At 57.1% G+C, this 16197-nt stretch overlaps 2 protein-coding genes across 3 annotated transcripts; one reads left to right on the plus strand and one right to left on the minus strand.

Annotated features, from left to right (window-relative positions):
- Nucleotides 1-125: 125 nt before the first annotated feature.
- On the minus strand, nucleotides 126-3867 carry PRICKLE4 (prickle planar cell polarity protein 4). Its single transcript, XM_082664703.1, has 6 exons — nucleotides 3718-3867; nucleotides 3101-3208; nucleotides 2265-2402; nucleotides 1768-1971; nucleotides 987-1191; nucleotides 126-514 (listed from the first exon to the last, which is right to left on the minus strand). Exons 1-6 carry the CDS (start codon nucleotides 3850-3852, stop codon nucleotides 141-143), a joined length of 1164 nt encoding a protein of 387 aa, XP_082520829.1. The 5' UTR covers nucleotides 3853-3867; the 3' UTR covers nucleotides 126-140.
- A 5726-nt stretch (nucleotides 3868-9593) lies between these two features.
- On the plus strand, nucleotides 9594-15342 carry FRS3 (fibroblast growth factor receptor substrate 3; the record flags this gene model as incomplete). Of its 2 annotated transcripts, none has more annotated exons than XM_082663203.1 (5): nucleotides 9594-9659; nucleotides 10564-10750; nucleotides 12767-12928; nucleotides 13763-13920; nucleotides 14203-15342. In XM_082663203.1, 5 exons carry the CDS (start codon nucleotides 9594-9596, stop codon nucleotides 15115-15117), a joined length of 1488 nt encoding a protein of 495 aa, XP_082519329.1. In that variant the 3' UTR covers nucleotides 15118-15342. The 2 variants fall into 2 exon arrangements, with proteins under 2 accessions (XP_082519329.1, XP_082519330.1); XM_082663204.1 differs by having other exon boundaries at nucleotides 13769-13920.
- Between the last annotated feature and the right edge of the window lie 855 nt (nucleotides 15343-16197).

A 16197-nucleotide genomic window follows, 5' to 3' on the forward strand; every position in this document is an offset into this window, starting at 1 on the left:
CTCCAAATTTGTCATTTCGCCGCCTCTCCCAGCCATGGGCCCTGATGGTGTTCAGTCTAGGATTTTTATAGGGGGAGGAGAGTTTTGCTCTCTCACCGTACAGATTACCTCCCCAGCCACCCTTTCTCCGGGCCGCGCCACTAGCAAATGGTGCAATGCTTCCTGGAGGTGTCGCTGTCCCCAGCTCGGAGATTGCCGGGGGTCTCCCAGGGCCGGGGAAGGCGCTGGCCTAAGAAAAAGCCTTCGGGTTCCGACTCAGAGGAAGAGGAGCAGGTGGGGCAGGAAGCGTCCTCCTTGGGATCAAGGGGAGTCTCTGGGCATCCCTGCTCTTGCCCTTTGGGTGTCTCCTCCTGGTCCCCAGCTCTACACTCCTGCTCCGGGCTGAAGCCAAGCATCCCCCTGTGGGTTTCCAGACTGGAGCTGGCAGCAGTAGCGAGAAGGGCTGCCCGGGAGATGATCGCGGCATTCCGCGGGGCGCGGTGCCCATCTTCAAATCCGCCGATCTCCGCCTCCCCTGTTCCGGGCCGGGTCAGAAACGCCCATCTCAGAGCCGCGAGTCTCCCTCTCCCAGATCCGGGCGGGGCGGCCGCCAGAAGCCAGTCCCAGTCGGGGCCCAGCCTCCCGCCCCGCCTCCGGGCCTTGCGCGCCGCCGCGGTGAGTCCTCTCCCGGCTCCTCGCCCCTCCCCGCCTCCGCCCAGCAGAGGGCGGCCGCGGCCCCAGCCCAGGAGCGAGTCCCGCGCCGCAGCCTCAACCGCGGCGCGGGGTGGGTTCTGGAGGCCCTCGGAGCGCTCCGGCCAGGGACGCGCGGTGAGAGCTGCGGGCCCCGAGGCTCGGGTCTGGGGGTGCGGTGGGGGGGGCGGGGGCGCTGCTGGAGGGGCGGGACGGCGTGGGACCGGGACGAGGGTCCCAGCCCGGGAGAACCCCCCCTCAGCCCAGCCCAAGCCGCTGCCCCCTTCCCCTTTGATCTGCACCTTCTCCTCCCTTACCCGGGGACGCCCTGCCTTCCACTGTCGGGGCCGGACTCGAGCCGGCATCCGAATAGCGTCTCTCAAAGCAGCTGGGGCAGCAGGGGCCGCCGCCCAGCAGGGCATAACGTCCCCCGCCCAAGGGCCCGGCGCAGTCCTGGCAGCAGAAGTGGTTCTCGTGCCAGCGCCGTCCCTCGGCCTCGGTGCAGCGGCGGGAGAAGATCAGCTGGGAGAGGGAGAGGGGAACGGCTCATTCATTCATTCACTCATTCATTCATCCAGTAACCACGCCTTATACCCAGTTGACGCTAAAGCACGTCTACAGACATTCCCATTTGATCTACTCAACCACTCTCGGATGCGGGGAGGGCTGATTGGCTTAGCCAGGATCCCCCAGCTAGCAGGTGGCACAGCCTGAAGAAGTGCGACCTGGGTCTCCTGGACGCCCCACCCAGGGTTCCGTGCAGCCTCTTGTGCGGACACTGAGGGAGTTCCTCGCAGGAGCAGGCCCAGCACTGGGCACCCGACGTACTGAGATGAACGTCTGTCTAAGAGTTCCCGCTCTGGAGAAATCCTCTCAGTCCAAGAAAATTTGGGAGACTCTGCTTGCGGTGAGGGAGGGCACAAAGGCAACGAGTCCCAGGTGCCCAGAGCTCAAGTCAGAGCAAAGGGAATACAAAGTTCCCAGGCTGGTTCCTAGTTCTCTGTTCCCCACTCCGTGCTACTGGAAGAGGTGTCCCGTTGCATCTGCCGCGTTGGACCCTGGGCAGACCCCCTCCAGCCCCTCCCCTCGAGGCTGTACCTGGTCACAAGCCGGGCAGCGCGGCCGCAGCAGCTCTGCGTGATGACGGCCGCAGTAGAGACGCCCATCGTGGTAGAAGTAGATGAGGTTTATCAGGGCCTGGCCACAGGCCTGGCAGGCAAAGCAAGCCCGGTGCCAGCAGCGCTGCTCTCCTGCCCGAGCTGTGAACACTCCGTACTCCCCTGGCCTCAGCCGCTCCCTGCACTGCGGGGTGCGGGTGCTGCGCTGGTCAGAGGCCACACCACCCTCCTACCTTCTCTCCTGGCTCTTCCATCCCAGCCTCAACCTAACTGTTCTCCCCATATTCTGGCAAGCCCACCTCCACTGCAGGCTCCACGAAGAACCCCTAAATTTGGTTTCCGTTTTTCCTAAGCTTTGCCAAACTGTCAATCCCCAAACCCCTTTTCCCCCTTCAGAGTCCCAGAAGCCAGCCCCTTCTGAAGAAGTGAGAGGGCAAAGAGGAGGAAGGGGAATATTGGGGGGAGGGTGCTACATACCTTTTCACAGGTGCATTCTTCAAGCTTGGGAGGTACTAGGCGGGCCACCCCCTGTCCCAGGGCCTCCCGCCTCCGCTGGGCACAGAAGAGCCGCAGCTCAGCCAGCTCCTCCTCCCCAGGGGCCAGGCAATAGCGCTCCTGCAGAAACAGAGGTCCACTGTGACCGGGAGAGCCCCAGCAGGCAAGGTTGAAGTTTGACTGGAGAGGGGAGGTTTAGCTGCTGGGTCAAAGGAAGGTTGTGAAACCTCAGGGAGGTGCAGGAGATAACAGCACAGAAGGGTACTGAGGAGAGGGAAGGAGGGAAAGAACTGGCATAAGTCCACCTCCGTCTCACTCCCCCCACCCCAGGAATGGTGATCGCTCAGGTCCTGACAGCCCTACAGTACTTAGCCCATCTCCGTATATTTAGATCCTGGCTCCCAATGAGCTGTAGCTTAATATCACTTCCCACTGTATTTTCCCTATTTACTCCATATTCTCCTGCCTCGCCTCCCCAGCTGAACTGGAAGCCTTTAGACTGGACACACAGAGGCCCTCAATAAATGCTTAACCACCATACTCTCTACATTTGTACATTCCATTATCAGTTTCAAAAGCTGGTCATGTCCATTTTCTCATTTGCTCTTCAACTAAGCATTGTGGTGGGCAGCGCAGATGTTACTGCACCCATTATGTAGTTGTGAAAGCTCAGGCTGGGGGTGGGGGATGACTTCCCCCAATTAGTGGCAAAGCTAGGCCTTAAATGCGTGTCCCCTGCCTTTTGGACCAAACTTCTTCCCACGGTAAGTAAAGAAAGGGAGGCAAGAGAGAGGAAAGCTGGGGAGAGGGAGACCCACATCGCTGTCCTGCGGAGGGAGCTGCTGCAGGAGGGTCCGCAGTCCAGGCCAGCTGGGGGCTTGGTTGATGTCCAGGCCAGGGTTCCCCAAGCTCAGGACTTCAGGATCCTGAGGAAACGCAGCAAAAGGAGAGAAGCAGAGCTCCGCTTTTCCTTCCTTCCCCTTGTTTCCTTCCCTCTTCATTGCCACCTCTTCACCAATCTGGAACAACATCCAAGCACCCCCCTCCATTTGGAGGATCCACCTTCAAGATCACAAGGACAACTGATCCACTCCCATGTTTATGGTCTGATTGAGGCAGGTCAGGGGGGGCACACTGCAAAACAGCTTCCTTCTTATGCTTGAAATCACCCCTTTCACTCCTTAGGGGCAAAGTCCCTAGGTTCTGCTTTGACAACACAGACCCCCTAGGAGAGTATTCATGTATTCATGTGGATAAGCTTAAAGAAGTTGAACCCCTGTGTCCTGAGAGGGCTGTAGGGACAGGGATTCCTGCAAAGAGAAAGGGCTGCAAGAAGTTGGGCACAAAGGCTAACTACCTCCCACTTGGTGGAAATGGGAAGAGGTCCAAAGGATGGAGGGGATGTTGGTCTCAGAGGGAAGGGCAGGACCCCTACCACCTGAGCAGAGGTTTCCTCAGGGTCCTCCTCTGGCACGTGACCTGGGTTGCTGTCTGAGTTGACTGGTGGATTTGGCTCCGGAGGGGTCAGCCTCTCCCCTCGGTGGGGCGAGCCAGAGTTCAGCAGTGACATTGGTGGCAAAGTCTGCACAGAAAACAAGACGCCTCCCATTTATTGGGCCACGACAGTGTGCTAGGCAGGCTAAATGCTTTCTGGGCGTTATCTCCTTCAGTCCTCCCAACAGCTATGTGAATCAGGTGGTATTCTTATCACCATTTTACAGATGGCCCAGTTGAGGCTTGGAAGGCGTACATGGTCTGCCCAAGGTCACACAGCTAGTAAATGGCAGAGCCAGAGCTTGAGGCCAAACCTTTCAGCTCCAGAGTTTCTGAAGCTCAAACTCGGGGGTCTCCCAAGATTGGGATGGAGGAAACAGGAGGCCCATAGTGGAAGGAGAGGGCATTTTGCCTTTCTGGTGAGCCTTTGGGTAGACTGGCCCCTTGTTCCCCACCTCCCCTGCCATAGCTCCCACCACTTCTCACTGTGCACTCAGCAGCACCCAGTGAACCTACTTCCTCACCTCTCCCTGCTTCTCCCACTGTAGGCTTGGGCTGGGTGAAAGGAGCACTTAACCGGGAGGCCCTTCTCAGCCTATCCAGCCTATACCAACTCTCCTTTCCCTGAGCTCCAGAAATAAGTACAGTGGGTGCCCCAAGATTTAGCACCTAATGTTTCTCTTTGCTCCCTGTGTCTCTCTCAGCTCCTCATCTAGTCTATCAGCTCCTCCAGGACAGATAAAATCCTGTGCTTCTATCTTCTATCTCTAGTGGCAACTTCATTGGATAATTCTAAGTGCATCTCTTCAGCCCTCCTCTGGGCAAGCCCTGGTATGGCCACAGTATCTTGGGGATAGGAGGTGACTACTGAAGTAGAAAAGGGATGGGCCCTGCCCTCAAGGAGCTCATAGTCTACTGGGTAAGGCACAGATGAAACCAGGCAGGATGGGGCCAGGGTTCTGGGCAGATATACACAGCACCCTAGGAAGAAAAAAAAAAACAGAGTAAACTTTTCTAGAATGTTTACCCTGTGCCAGGGACTTTTCCAGCATGTTACATAATATAGTCCATCTTCACAACAATCCTGTGAGGTAGTTTCTATTATCCCATTTTACGGTTGAAACAAACAGGTTAAACTTGCCTGAGGTCACATTAGAAGGCTAAGGGAAGCTTTAGAGGAGGAGGTTGCCTTTGAGAGCTGGGCTGGATTCTAACGGCAGCTGGGCACAGGAGGGCATCACCAAATCCCTGGCCTCTATAAGACCCAGCTTTGGGGCTGGGAACAGGGTTTGGACTGTGACAATTATAGTGTTTCCCAGCCCGGAGCCCCGCCCTGTGCCACCCTTCCCTGCTTCCTGGCTCCACACCCATCTGCTTCCTTCCTGTTCTGTCCCTCAGATCAGGTTTCCTGTGGAAGGCAGCCAGGATGGGCTGTTCACACCCAGGGCCAGGAGTAGCCACTTCCCCTGGGGCTCCAGGAGGCAAGAGATGCTTGGGGGAGGGGGTGGGCATCGAAGCAGGGTATCTGGGTCCCCAGAGGAAACTTGCACCCCTCTTCCAGATTAGTTCTAGTTTGCATGAAGTCATCCCACACAGGAACAACACTCAGAAATCAGTCTTCACCCTTCACCCTCATCCCCCCAGGGAGGCATAACTCCACGTCCACTTAGCACTGGACCCCACTTACGTGCTGGATTCCTTCCAGAATTCCCCTCCCCCCTTACAAAAGGGACAAGACTGAACCCCCTCCCCGCCCCCCGCGCAGGTGTAACCAGTCTCAGGAGTTCTACCTTCCCAACCCACCCCTGCCTTGAAGGGCAGAGTCTAGGGATTGAGAAGTGGCGGGGGAGGGGGAAGGTGTAAGGGATGGAAGGTTTCCCGGGACAGTGAGAGGAAGAAGGAGAAGAGAAGTGTCTGGTCCTGCCAAGTGCCCTCTCGACAGATCCCCGGTTTTTTCTTGGGCATGTGGGGCCCACCTCCGAAGTGGGAAGCGGTGTGGCTCCCGAGTCACCTGGGGTTCCCAGTCTGGCTGCTGGGAGTTTAGGGGAAGGGAAGGAACTCCGCCGGGGTCTCACCCTCGCTGCGCGCTGTTGTCCGGGCAGTTCTGGACAGACCCTGCCGTCAGGCCCTTCACCCAGTTCCCACTCTCAGGTCTCGATACCAGCCTCTGCCCGCCCCGGGAGCGCGCCTTCCGCTCCCACGCCCCCCGCGGGCCCTGCCAGCCCCTCTGGGGCTGGTAGAGCCGGACGGGGGGCGGGGCCTAGAGCTGCCGACTGAAGGAAAGCATTTGAGGGATCTCGGGTGGAAAGTGTGCAGGTTCCACTGCCTCCGTGCCCATGGGCTTAGCACTGGGACCGCGTCCCGGCGGGCGCGGAGCAGACCCTCGGGAGCCATCGTTATGCCGGGTCCTCTAGCACTCGCGGAACAGAACGCCTTTCGGAGCCCTTAGGTCCCCCCAGACCTTCCTTCTGGTCTCCTAGCCCCGCCCCTCTCTGTGTGTCCCCACCCCCACCTAGTTCCCTCCCCCTTGTCCCCAGCCCCTTTCTGGGGTCCCTAGTCCTGCCCTTCTTCCTTCCATCCCTTCAGGCTCCTCCCCCAATCTTTCGTGTTTCTCCCCCGCCCCGCCCGCCGCTCGGGTACATTTTCTGATCCTGGGAGTGGAAACCTTTGGTCCTACCTCTGGTCCCCCCTCAGCCCCGCCCCTAGCCCCGCCCCCGCCCCAGGCTCCGCCCCGCCCCCGCCAGGCTCTCTCAGTCACTGGCCCTGAGCGCCCTCTGGCGTCTGCGCATGCTCCCTGCGCCCTACTGCAAAGTCCTCCAAAGGGACCTTCTAGGCTGCGCGCCGGTCACCCCCGATCGGGTCCGCCCGCCCGCAGCGTCTCGTCTGTGCTACCGGTGACCTCTGACCCCGCCGCCACGGGGCGGGGAGGCCTTAGCTCCGGGCGGGCGGCGGCTGCTGCAGCGGGACCCGGGAGCGGGGCCCGGCGCCGCCCGGGCCGCGGGGCGATGTGAGTCGGGGCGCGGCGGGGCGGGGGCGAGGCGGCTCCGCCGAGGCCGCACCGCGCCGCGCCGCAGTCTCCACTCCCTCCCAAGGAAGCCCCGGGCGGGCGGGCGGGCGGTGGAAACCCGGGCCTGGGGGCGGGGATCCAGAGACAACGGGCGGCCCTGACCTCCCCTATTCCTTCCCGGTATCTAGAAATTCGCCTGTTACCTAAATCTGTCTCTAAGCCCCCAGAACCACCCCACCCCCACCCCCGGACACACCTTCATGTGTCCTGGAGCCCTCAGAACCCCTCACTCCTGCAAATTCCCCTGATACGCTCACAGAGCACCATTCTCTCCTGGATGCCCCCAAATGCTTCCACCGCCCTGAAATTCCTCTGAGTCTTCATGCCCCCCATTCTCCTTGCACCGTGCTCAAGTCCAAAAAATTTGTCCACATTTCCCTGATCCCTCTCATACGTTTTGAGTCCCTATAACCTCAAACTCCCACCCCCAATCCACACCTGTCTCAGACCAGCGACCCCTCCTCCTCCCACCCGATGTAACCCCCCTCATTGGGCTGTCGTGATATGTCCTGGTATCTTAAAGAGAAGTGAAGGGGACAGGAAGAGGTGCAGCACCCTCCCCCATCTTGCACCCTGTAGTTCTTGGCTTCACCCCCAGACTCCCTGTTGGTGGCTCAAGCCCCAGTATTTACCCAGCTGTCTGCCTTTAGGCTGTGCATACCTTCCTCATCCTGCTGCCCCCTTCCAGAGAGTAAGCCAGACCAAGAGGGTAGGGGTCCTTTTACCTGGGAAGTGTCCAAGGATGCAGAGCACCAGGGGCCCTGGGAAATGACATTGTTTTTCCAGAGCAGGAGGGTGGGATTTCAAGGATCTCCAGGGTACTGGCTTGTCGACTTGTCCACGTAGGGCTCAGATTCCTGAAATTGTGATTGATGGTTAGCATTTATGTTAACTGTTAGGCCTTGCAGAGTTTGGAGAACAGAAAATCTATCAAGCTTCCACGTGTGAGATTGAAGGAGCTTGTCCTAGAAGAGGAAAATGTTGATTTAGCTATGTTTGTCCTACAAACTTACCTCTAAAGGTTATTGAAGCTAGAAGTTCCACAGTTGACAGATGTTTCCCTTCAAAACTAAGGCCTTGGGGTGGGAGTTGGGGGTGGTGATGGAGAATCTACTTGGCAGACTCTCCCAGATACTTAGTAGCAATAAAAAAGACTACTGGTTCCCTGAATCTTAAGCCATTGCTCTTTCTAATACGTCTTAGTGTCCTTTTGAGAAAGCTCTCTGTAGAGTTCAAGTTCTCAGCAAAGGTAAGGTGGTGATCTTGGTATCGGTTTTAACAGGATTCAGGTGGGGTCTAGAGGTGACTTAAAATGTCCTGGGCTGCCTCAGACTTCAAAGTCACTGATGCGAGGGGAGTCTGTCCCTCTCAGGGCCTCTGGGGCTTAGAATTTGTGGTCCCTTTGCTCTTGATCTCACTTCCTTCATTGGTGTTTCTATCCCATTAGGGCTGGAACAGATATCCAGGTGGGATGGACTGACGGCAAGTCAGTTTCATTAACAATTGGGGGTGAGAATGGAAGGTTTCCACTAACCTGTGGTCTCTGTCTCCTATGCTAGGTGAGCCCCAGGTGTGTCCCAGGGAGATCCAGGTGACTTCTCTGCAGACTGCTTGCCATGACACCCCACCAAGAACAGGGGGAATAAAGTGGGGGTCCTTCCCCATGCCCCTCCCATGGTCAGCTCCCCGATGGCCTGGGTGAGGTGAGAGCTGCGTATAGGAGCCACTTTTCTGGAGTTTTCCAAGTTGAGAGGAGTAGAGGGTGCAAGTCAGCATTGTTCAAGGCTTTACACTTTCAGCAGGCGTTCTAGAAGGATATCTAATCCTGCTGATTCATTTCTTGCAGAAAGTTGCAAACCCATAATTTCTGGTTGGGAATCGGCCCATGTGTTTGCTTGCTCCCTTAGGTCACTGGAGCCTGGTGGTATCACCTCCATCCTAGGCACAGGCCCAACTGTTGTGACCTCTAATTTGAGTGCCATCATCCTTGAGGAACAATCCAGATATTAAGGCCTCTGTTCTCCCCTTTGGACAAAGGGGAGCAAACCCAGCGTTTCTTTTTTTAATGAAGAAATACCAACTCAAGGTTATCAAAGTAGTGCTCTGTTTTAAATGTTCAGTCTTCTGAGTGTATCTCTTGACCATAACGTAACATCTCATTTGAAGAGAACATCAAAAAGATAAATTTGAGGTGGATGTTGGGATGGTGGTGAGGAAAGAAAAGAGAGGATTTGGATGATGTGGGAGGAGTGAGGTGGAAAAGGAGGAACAAGGAGAAGGGTCCAGGCCAAAGTGTCTGGGACTCCCAACTACAGTTTCTTCACTGAATCTGGAGGAGGGCACTGGGCTGGCACCCAACTCCTGATGCAGGTCACTTCATCTGGGTCCCTACTTTTAACCATGCTTTTCCTGCTGCCCAGGCTGCCCTTCCCTATCATTACATCAGTCAGAATCCTACATACTTCTCAAGGTCCAGATCAAAAGTTGCCCCTATGAAGCTCTCTCCATCCCCCCATCAGCATTAATCCTTAACGCGTCCTAACTTGAATTAATGTTTATCCAGTGTGTGTCTGGCCCTGGATTGAGAATGTGAATTCCTTGAGGGAGGGACTGTGAGTCTTAGACAGAGTAGGTGATCAAAACGAGGTGGTTCGGCCAGTGTTCCCCAGAGCAGGGCTTTTGGGAGCTGACCTCGATGACCTTCCTGTCCCTTGTGTTTTTCCCTAGGGCGGGCCGGCTGCTCTGACACCATGGGGAGCTGCTGCAGCTGCCTGAACAGAGACAGCGTCCCAGACAACCACCCCAGCAAGTTCAAGGTACCCACAGCCCCCTCCTCTCCCACATTCCCAGCACGGCCTCCTGGGCTCGGCCCGAGCTGTCGAGTTGTTCAGCCTCCCTAGAGAAGGTGAAATGACTGGCTGAGGTTGTGGGCTTCGCAAGCTCAGGACCTCTGAGCAGCACCAAGGAAAACGGGCTCAGGCCACTGCCTTTTTCGTGGCTCTTGGTATTACTAAGAATGAAGAAATGCTGCAATAGAGTAGCAGAGATTGTGCTTTCAGAATGTTCACTCCTGTCAGTGTATCTTTGTAACTTCACATTATAACTTTTCGGAGAAAACAACAAAAGTCTGTATTTGTGAATTAACATGTGTCAAGTATTTCAAACAGTGCTTAACACATGTTAAGCACAGTATTAGTGTTTGCTGTTTGCTTTGGGAAGCTGAGGCCGGGCCCAGTGGACCTGTGTGCACCCCCGCCTTGCTCCTTCCACCTCCCTGTAGGGGGCGCCCCCTCCCCACCTCGGCATCTTGAGGCCCAGGTTTCTCCTGCTCACCAGGAGAGGGAACCCTCAGCAAGGTCCTGCAGTTGGGGAGGTGGTGGAGGCCTTTATATTTGTTCTGCTTGGGTTTGACTCTCCCAGGGTCTTAAGATTTTGAACTTACAATAGAACCTCTTCTCCCATTAACATCTGGACCATTTGGGGTCATGGACCATTTGGGGTCATCTAACTTTGCACGTCTAACCATCTGACCTTGGGGGTCGACTAGCCACCCCTCCCCTCACTGCCCAAATGACAAAACTAAGGCCTAGGGAACTGTAGTGGGTCAGTGGCACCGCTTCATCCGTGTCCCGGTAATCGTGTGGCATTCCCAGTGGCTCACGGACCTGGACACACTTGTTGGACTCACCCATTAACCCTTCTGTCCCCTGCCCCTGCCAGGTGACGAATGTGGATGATGAGGGGGTGGAGCTGGGCTCCGGAGTGATGGAGCTGACGCAGAGCGAGCTGGTGCTGCACCTGCATCGGCGCGAGGCTGTCCGCTGGCCTTACCTCTGCCTGCGGCGCTATGGCTACGACTCCAACCTCTTCTCTTTTGAGAGTGGCCGCCGGTGTCAGACTGGCCAGGGTGAGTACCAGCCCCTGCCTCACGCTGGGATGGGGGCTTGTGCGCCTGGGACAGGTATTGGGGCTGGAAGTCGTAGCTTGAGGGACAGTGGGGAAGTCTGTCCACTTGGCAGGTGTTGCCCAGAGAAGGGAAGGATTGTGGCCAAGAGCACACAGAACTAAGTGGACTCCCAGGCCAGTGCTTTTTGTCTTCGATCATTGCAGCTCCGGCCTGGGTGGCTCTGTGAGGTCATTTGTTGCACAGCCCATGGGAAGGAGCCAGTGCTCCCAGACCTGGGAAAGCAAGCGATTCCTCCTCCCTCTCTTACTCTAGTTTCAGGGTCCCTCTTGCCCCCTAAGTAGGAACAAACTGAGCCCCAAGTCATATACCCTGGTTCCTGTGTATAATGAAAGGTCAGGCAAGAGCTCTGGCTGCCTTGGGGCTGTGTGGCGTGGGAATGATAGATTTGGGGAGGTCCATGGTATACAGAGTAACCCCCACGAGGTTAATCTTTGTCTCCTGTCCCTTGTGGGTGATGCAGTGTGATGTATTCTGCCTTCTTCCCCTTTCTCCCTGCAGCCAGAGGTCAGGGACGGGTGGGTTGCTCCATGAAGTCAAGGCTGGGGCCAGCCGGGGCTCTTTGAAGGGGTCACATGGTCTGGGCCTTCTCTGAGGACACAGGCCTAAGCTCTGCTAGAAGGAATCCCACAAGGGATGGTGTTCAATGCAGTGTGGAGGTGTGACTGCAGGGATGGAATGAGCAAGCTCCTCTGATGAGGCCACCAACACAACAGTGTGTCTCTGAGGTTGTACTGGCTGGGGGAGCCCTCCCCTCTGTGCACCTTACCTTTGGAACTCATGAGGCAGAAGCAGTTAACGCTGGCTGAGCAGAGAGAGGGGAGGAAGGGGCCTCTCTGCTCCCGGTGGTGATTAATCCACACTGGAGATCCCAGAAGAGCTCCCTAGGCCCCGACACAGGGTTCTTCTAAAACTCCAGGCTTTCCTAACCTTTTCTAAGCTCTTGACATATCTTGGAATGAGCTATAATAAATAGAATAGAATGAGAAAAGAATAGCCCTATTCCTTCCCCTCCTTTCTATTCTTCTAATCCCATTCCTGCAGACCTCATACCCCAACCTAGTTTGTCTTTGTTTGGAACATGCCCATGTACATCCCAAGTGGCTTCCCCTGAGTCCTGGGTCCCACTGTTACACAGGGGGAGTGCAGAATCCCAGGCCGGCCCAACACCCCAAGAGCATCTTTGGATCCCCGGAGTCGTGTGTGCTCAGCCCAGTCCTGCTGTGCCAGGACCGTGAGTTGCTGCCTTAGAGTTTGAGGGGCTGTAAGGCTGGCTGCATGGAGGAGCCACATGGTTGCCTTGCCATGTTTGTCCTTTAGCTAGTCAGCCCACCCTTCCTTTCTGCACCAGACTTCAAGCTCCATAAGGCCAGGGGCCTATACACAGTAGACAGTCACTCTCTGGCCTGGCACTGGACTAAGTATGCAGTGAATAAGCAGTGAAGAGGACAGACCCTCCCACCCTCAAAGAGCTTAGAGGCTGTTGGGCACAGAGCTGAGGGCTGGTGCCCTGGCGGAGCTCATTTTTCTGGGGAGTAAGGGGCGGCAGGCAGAGGAAGATGGGGGCAGCATGTGAGGTGGAGTGGTCACTCATCTGACACTGTCCCTTCTGCTTTGATTTTTTACTTCGCTTCCCTTCACCCTGGTGCACACACATCCTTATGAAAAGGATTTAACCTCGGAGGAATGTAGCTGAAGTATTAGATCTTAAGATGGTGGTAATGGATAGAGTGTGTTAGGGTGGGCCGCGGGGGCCTGGGGCCAGCTCCTCCTGTGGCTCTTAGACTTTGGAGGGTGCTGGGGAGAATGCCCAGTGTGAGGGCCTCTCCCACCCCTCTGCAGGCCTGGGACTGGAGGTCAGGGACTTGTCCTGAGCTCTGTGCATCTGTTCAGCCTCTCTAGTCCTTCCCTTTAGGACACAGGGTCAGAGGAGCCTCATTTCTTCCTCTCCTTCTTCAGGGATATTTGCATTTAAGTGTTCCCGGGCCGAGGAAATCTTCAATCTCCTCCAGGATCTGATGCAGTGCAACAGCATCAATGTGATGGAAGAGCCAGTCATCATCACCCGCAACAGCCACCCGGCTGAGCTCGACCTCCCTCGGGCCCCCCAGCCTCCCAGTGGTGAGGAGACCCCCCCCCCACCGCCTCAGCACCCCAGTGCACACGCACATGCACGCACGAGCATAGCCCCAGGAAGCACCAGTCTTGTAGGCATGAGTCAGGCAGGCAGGCGAGGGGATGGCTGGGTGAGCCAGGCTTCCAGGACCGCCATCCATCATCCGACGACTCCTAGGGATGGATAAGTCCTGGCCTGGGCCAGTCAGGTGACTCAAGCGGAGGCTGGGGAGTCCAGGGCCTTGTATTGATGGATGGTCGGGGAACAGACAGGAAGACATTGGGTTTCCATGGAAACGGCAGTCTGGAGCTGTTTTGCTTCCTTCCTTCTGGCTACTGGATCATACGCATATACCTTTCCTGACGGCTTATGCAGGCACCTCTGCCCACGGCTGTCTGGAGAGGTTCCCACAATTTCTGGTTGTTCATTCACTGAATCACACTGAGCACCTGCTCCGTGTCTGGCACTCCATCGGCTGGCCCGTGGGGGACAGAAGAAATAGGAACACGGTCCTTGATTTCGAGGGGCTTCCCTGGAGCTCAGTGGCAGAGCTGGAATGAGGTGAAGGGTCGGTCCAGTGACGACAAGGTGTGCCTTAAGTGTTTCAGATAAGGCTGTGATGGGGAAGTGGGGTTCAAGCGGAGCTGTGAGGGAAAGGGCAGGGTTTGGAGAACAGATACAAGGTGAAGATAATGGGGGACTGCCAGTTCAGCGGGGCTGACCCCCTGGGGGCCTTGGGAGTGTCTCCCCTCCACTTGGAGGAGTCCCAGGATGCCACACACACGGTTGCAGGTAGTTGCCAGGTGGTTTAAGGACCCCCTTGTCTCCTGTGTGCCCAGCTCTAGGCTACACCGTCTCCAGCTTCTCCAATGGCTTCCCTGGCTGCCCGGGAGAGGGTCTGCGATTCTCAGTGCCCCGGCGCCCCTCGACAAGCAGCCTGCAACACCCCTCGTTTGGGGAGGAGGCCACCCATGCCCTCATTGCTCCCGATGAGCAGGTGAGCACGTGGCTGCCCAGCGTCTTCCTGTGGGTCTGGGTGGGGCTGGGGGTCAGGAAATATGGCATCTCCTCCCAGTGAGGATCGCGAGAGGGAAGAAAGTTGATAGAGTCCCTTCCTGTCCCAAGAAAGGGAGGCAGCTTCCCTGGAAGGCTAGGAGGACAAGGAAGAGGAGGAGACTGCAGCTCCTTCTCCCTGTGCTTCTCTTCTCTCACCCTGTCCCCTGTTCTCTCCTTCCTCTCTGCCCTCGGACCCTCCTGCCCTTGGACTCTTTCCCCCCAGTCCCACACCTACGTCAACACGCCAGCCAGTGAGGATGAGCGCCGCAGGAGCCGGCACTGCCTGCAGCCCCTGCCTGAGGGCCGGGCGCCCCTTGCCCCGCAGGCCCGGGGCCCCGAACAGCGGGACCCGCAGGTGTTCCTGCAGCCGGGCCAAGTGAAGTTCGTGTTGGGCCCCACCCCGGCTCGGCGGCACATGACCAAGTGCCAAGGCCTCTGCCCCAGCCTGCATCACCCGCTCCACCACGACAATAACAACGAGGGCCCTTCCGAGTGCCCAGCCCGGCCCAAGTGCACCTACGAGAACGTCAGTGGGGGGCTGCGGCTGGGGGCAGGCTGGAGACTGAGCCCGGAGGAGCCGGGCTGGAATGGCCTCGCCCAGCGCCGGGCCGCGCTGCTGCACTACGAGAACCTGCCCTCCCTGCCCCCCGTGTGGGAGAGCCAGGCCCAGCAGCTGGGGGAGGAGGCCGGGGATGACGGGGACTCGAGGGACGGGCTCACACCCTCCTCCAACGGCTTCCCTGAAGGCGAGGAGGACGAGACCCCACTGCAGAAGCCCACCAGCACCCGGGCTGCCCTCCGCAGCCACGGCAGCTTTCCTGTGCCGCTGAGCCGCCACCGAGGCTCCCCGAGGGTCTTCAACTTTGATTTCCGCCGGCCGGGCCCCGAGCCCCCCAGGCAGCTCAACTACATCCAGGTGGAGCTGAAGGGCTGGGGTGGAGACCGCCCCAAGGGGTCCCAGAACCCCTCAGCCCCCCGAGCCCCTGTGCCCACCACGCACCCTGCCCGCAGCTCAGACTCCTATGCTGTGATTGACCTCAAAAAGACCGTGGCCATGTCCAACCTGCAGAGGGCTCTGCCCCGCGACGACGGCACAGCCAGGAAAACCCGGCACAACAGCACCGACCTGCCTCTGTAGGGACGTCCCTCCACCCGCCTGGCAGCCTCCGCCTCCCGCTCCTGTGCTCCGAACCCGCACGCCCGGGGTTGGGGTTGCTTCGCAGAAGGGCCTGCACTGGCCGGAGTCCCCAAAGGTATCAGCCACTGAGTCTCCCGGTCTCCTCTCCGAGTCGGGGGACAGAAGAGGGTGACCAGGTGAGGAGGGAGCCGCGACGTAAACTGTGAAGGGCCCCGTGATTGCATTTCGCACCCTCTCGTTATGTCATCAGTCTTGTCTGTCGTCTGTGTGTTTTTTTGGTTGAAATTTGGAAACATTTTGTACCTGTTGATTTTATTTATCAGTTTATTTTTCTATTTATTGTTTTAAATGTAATTTAACATATTTATTATTAATATAATTATTTTTAAATTCTGACTTGGTGGATGATGTCGAATTCTTAGGGAATCTTTCCTGGCATGGTGCTGGGGTGGGAGTCGGGGAGGCCTAACAGAGGTAGGGGTTTCACTCTGGGAAATTTGGGGTGACTGTGGTTTTTGTGACAAGTCATGACCATTTCTTTTTCTCCTCTGAGAAGCTGTGGCCCAGACTGAAAGTTGCCAGGGGTAGCTGCTCTGTCAAAGTAAAGTGACAGGACAGCTAGAGTCCTAGAGGCAGAAAGGGGAGCTGTAAGGAAGGCTACCCTGATGAGATAAAACCCTGACTCTCTGAGGTTGGCAATGTGTGGGGGAAATTGGGTGGGGGGGGGCCTACACCAGATTCACCTCTGGAATCCCTCACTGAGTCTCCCTTCTGCCCCCAGGTGGGTCCCATTGGGTACTTAACTGCTCTCCTGTACCACCTTGGTCCAAAGGTGGGCCCTGGATCCTCTTTCGGCACCGTCAACATGGCAAGGTCAAGATTAGAACCTTTAAACAGGGCTTTAATAAAAGCCCAGGAAGAGCAAAAAACAAAAGGGGAAAAACAGTGTAATATGTAAGTGAATAATCTGACTTACAAAGTGGGCCTTTCCCAGAGAAGTACGCCCCGGGAATGGCCTCTTTGGGGCCCCTCTGACCTACTGCAGGGGTGGTCCCCTGACAGAGCCACCACATCTGAACG

Source organism: Grampus griseus (assembly GCF_964374135.1).
Source record: "Grampus griseus genome assembly, chromosome: 10".
Taxonomy (NCBI): Eukaryota; Metazoa; Chordata; class Mammalia; order Artiodactyla; family Delphinidae; genus Grampus; species Grampus griseus.

What these genes read in the sequence shown, in the direction of transcription:
- PRICKLE4 (XM_082664703.1), bottom strand. Translation starts at nt 3,852, where the DNA reads ATGTCACTGCTGAACTCTGGCTCGCCCCACCGAGGGGAGAGGCTGACC. An exon ending in AGGAAACCTCTGCTCAGGTG is followed by an intron (nt 3,209 to 3,717) that starts GTAGGGGTCCTG and finishes GCGTTTCCTCAG; the next exon opens with GATCCTGAAGTCCTGAGCTT. An exon ending in GGAAGGCAGGGCGTCCCCGG is followed by an intron (nt 515 to 986) that starts GTAAGGGAGGAG and finishes GGCCCGGAACAG; the next exon opens with GGGAGGCGGAGATCGGCGGA.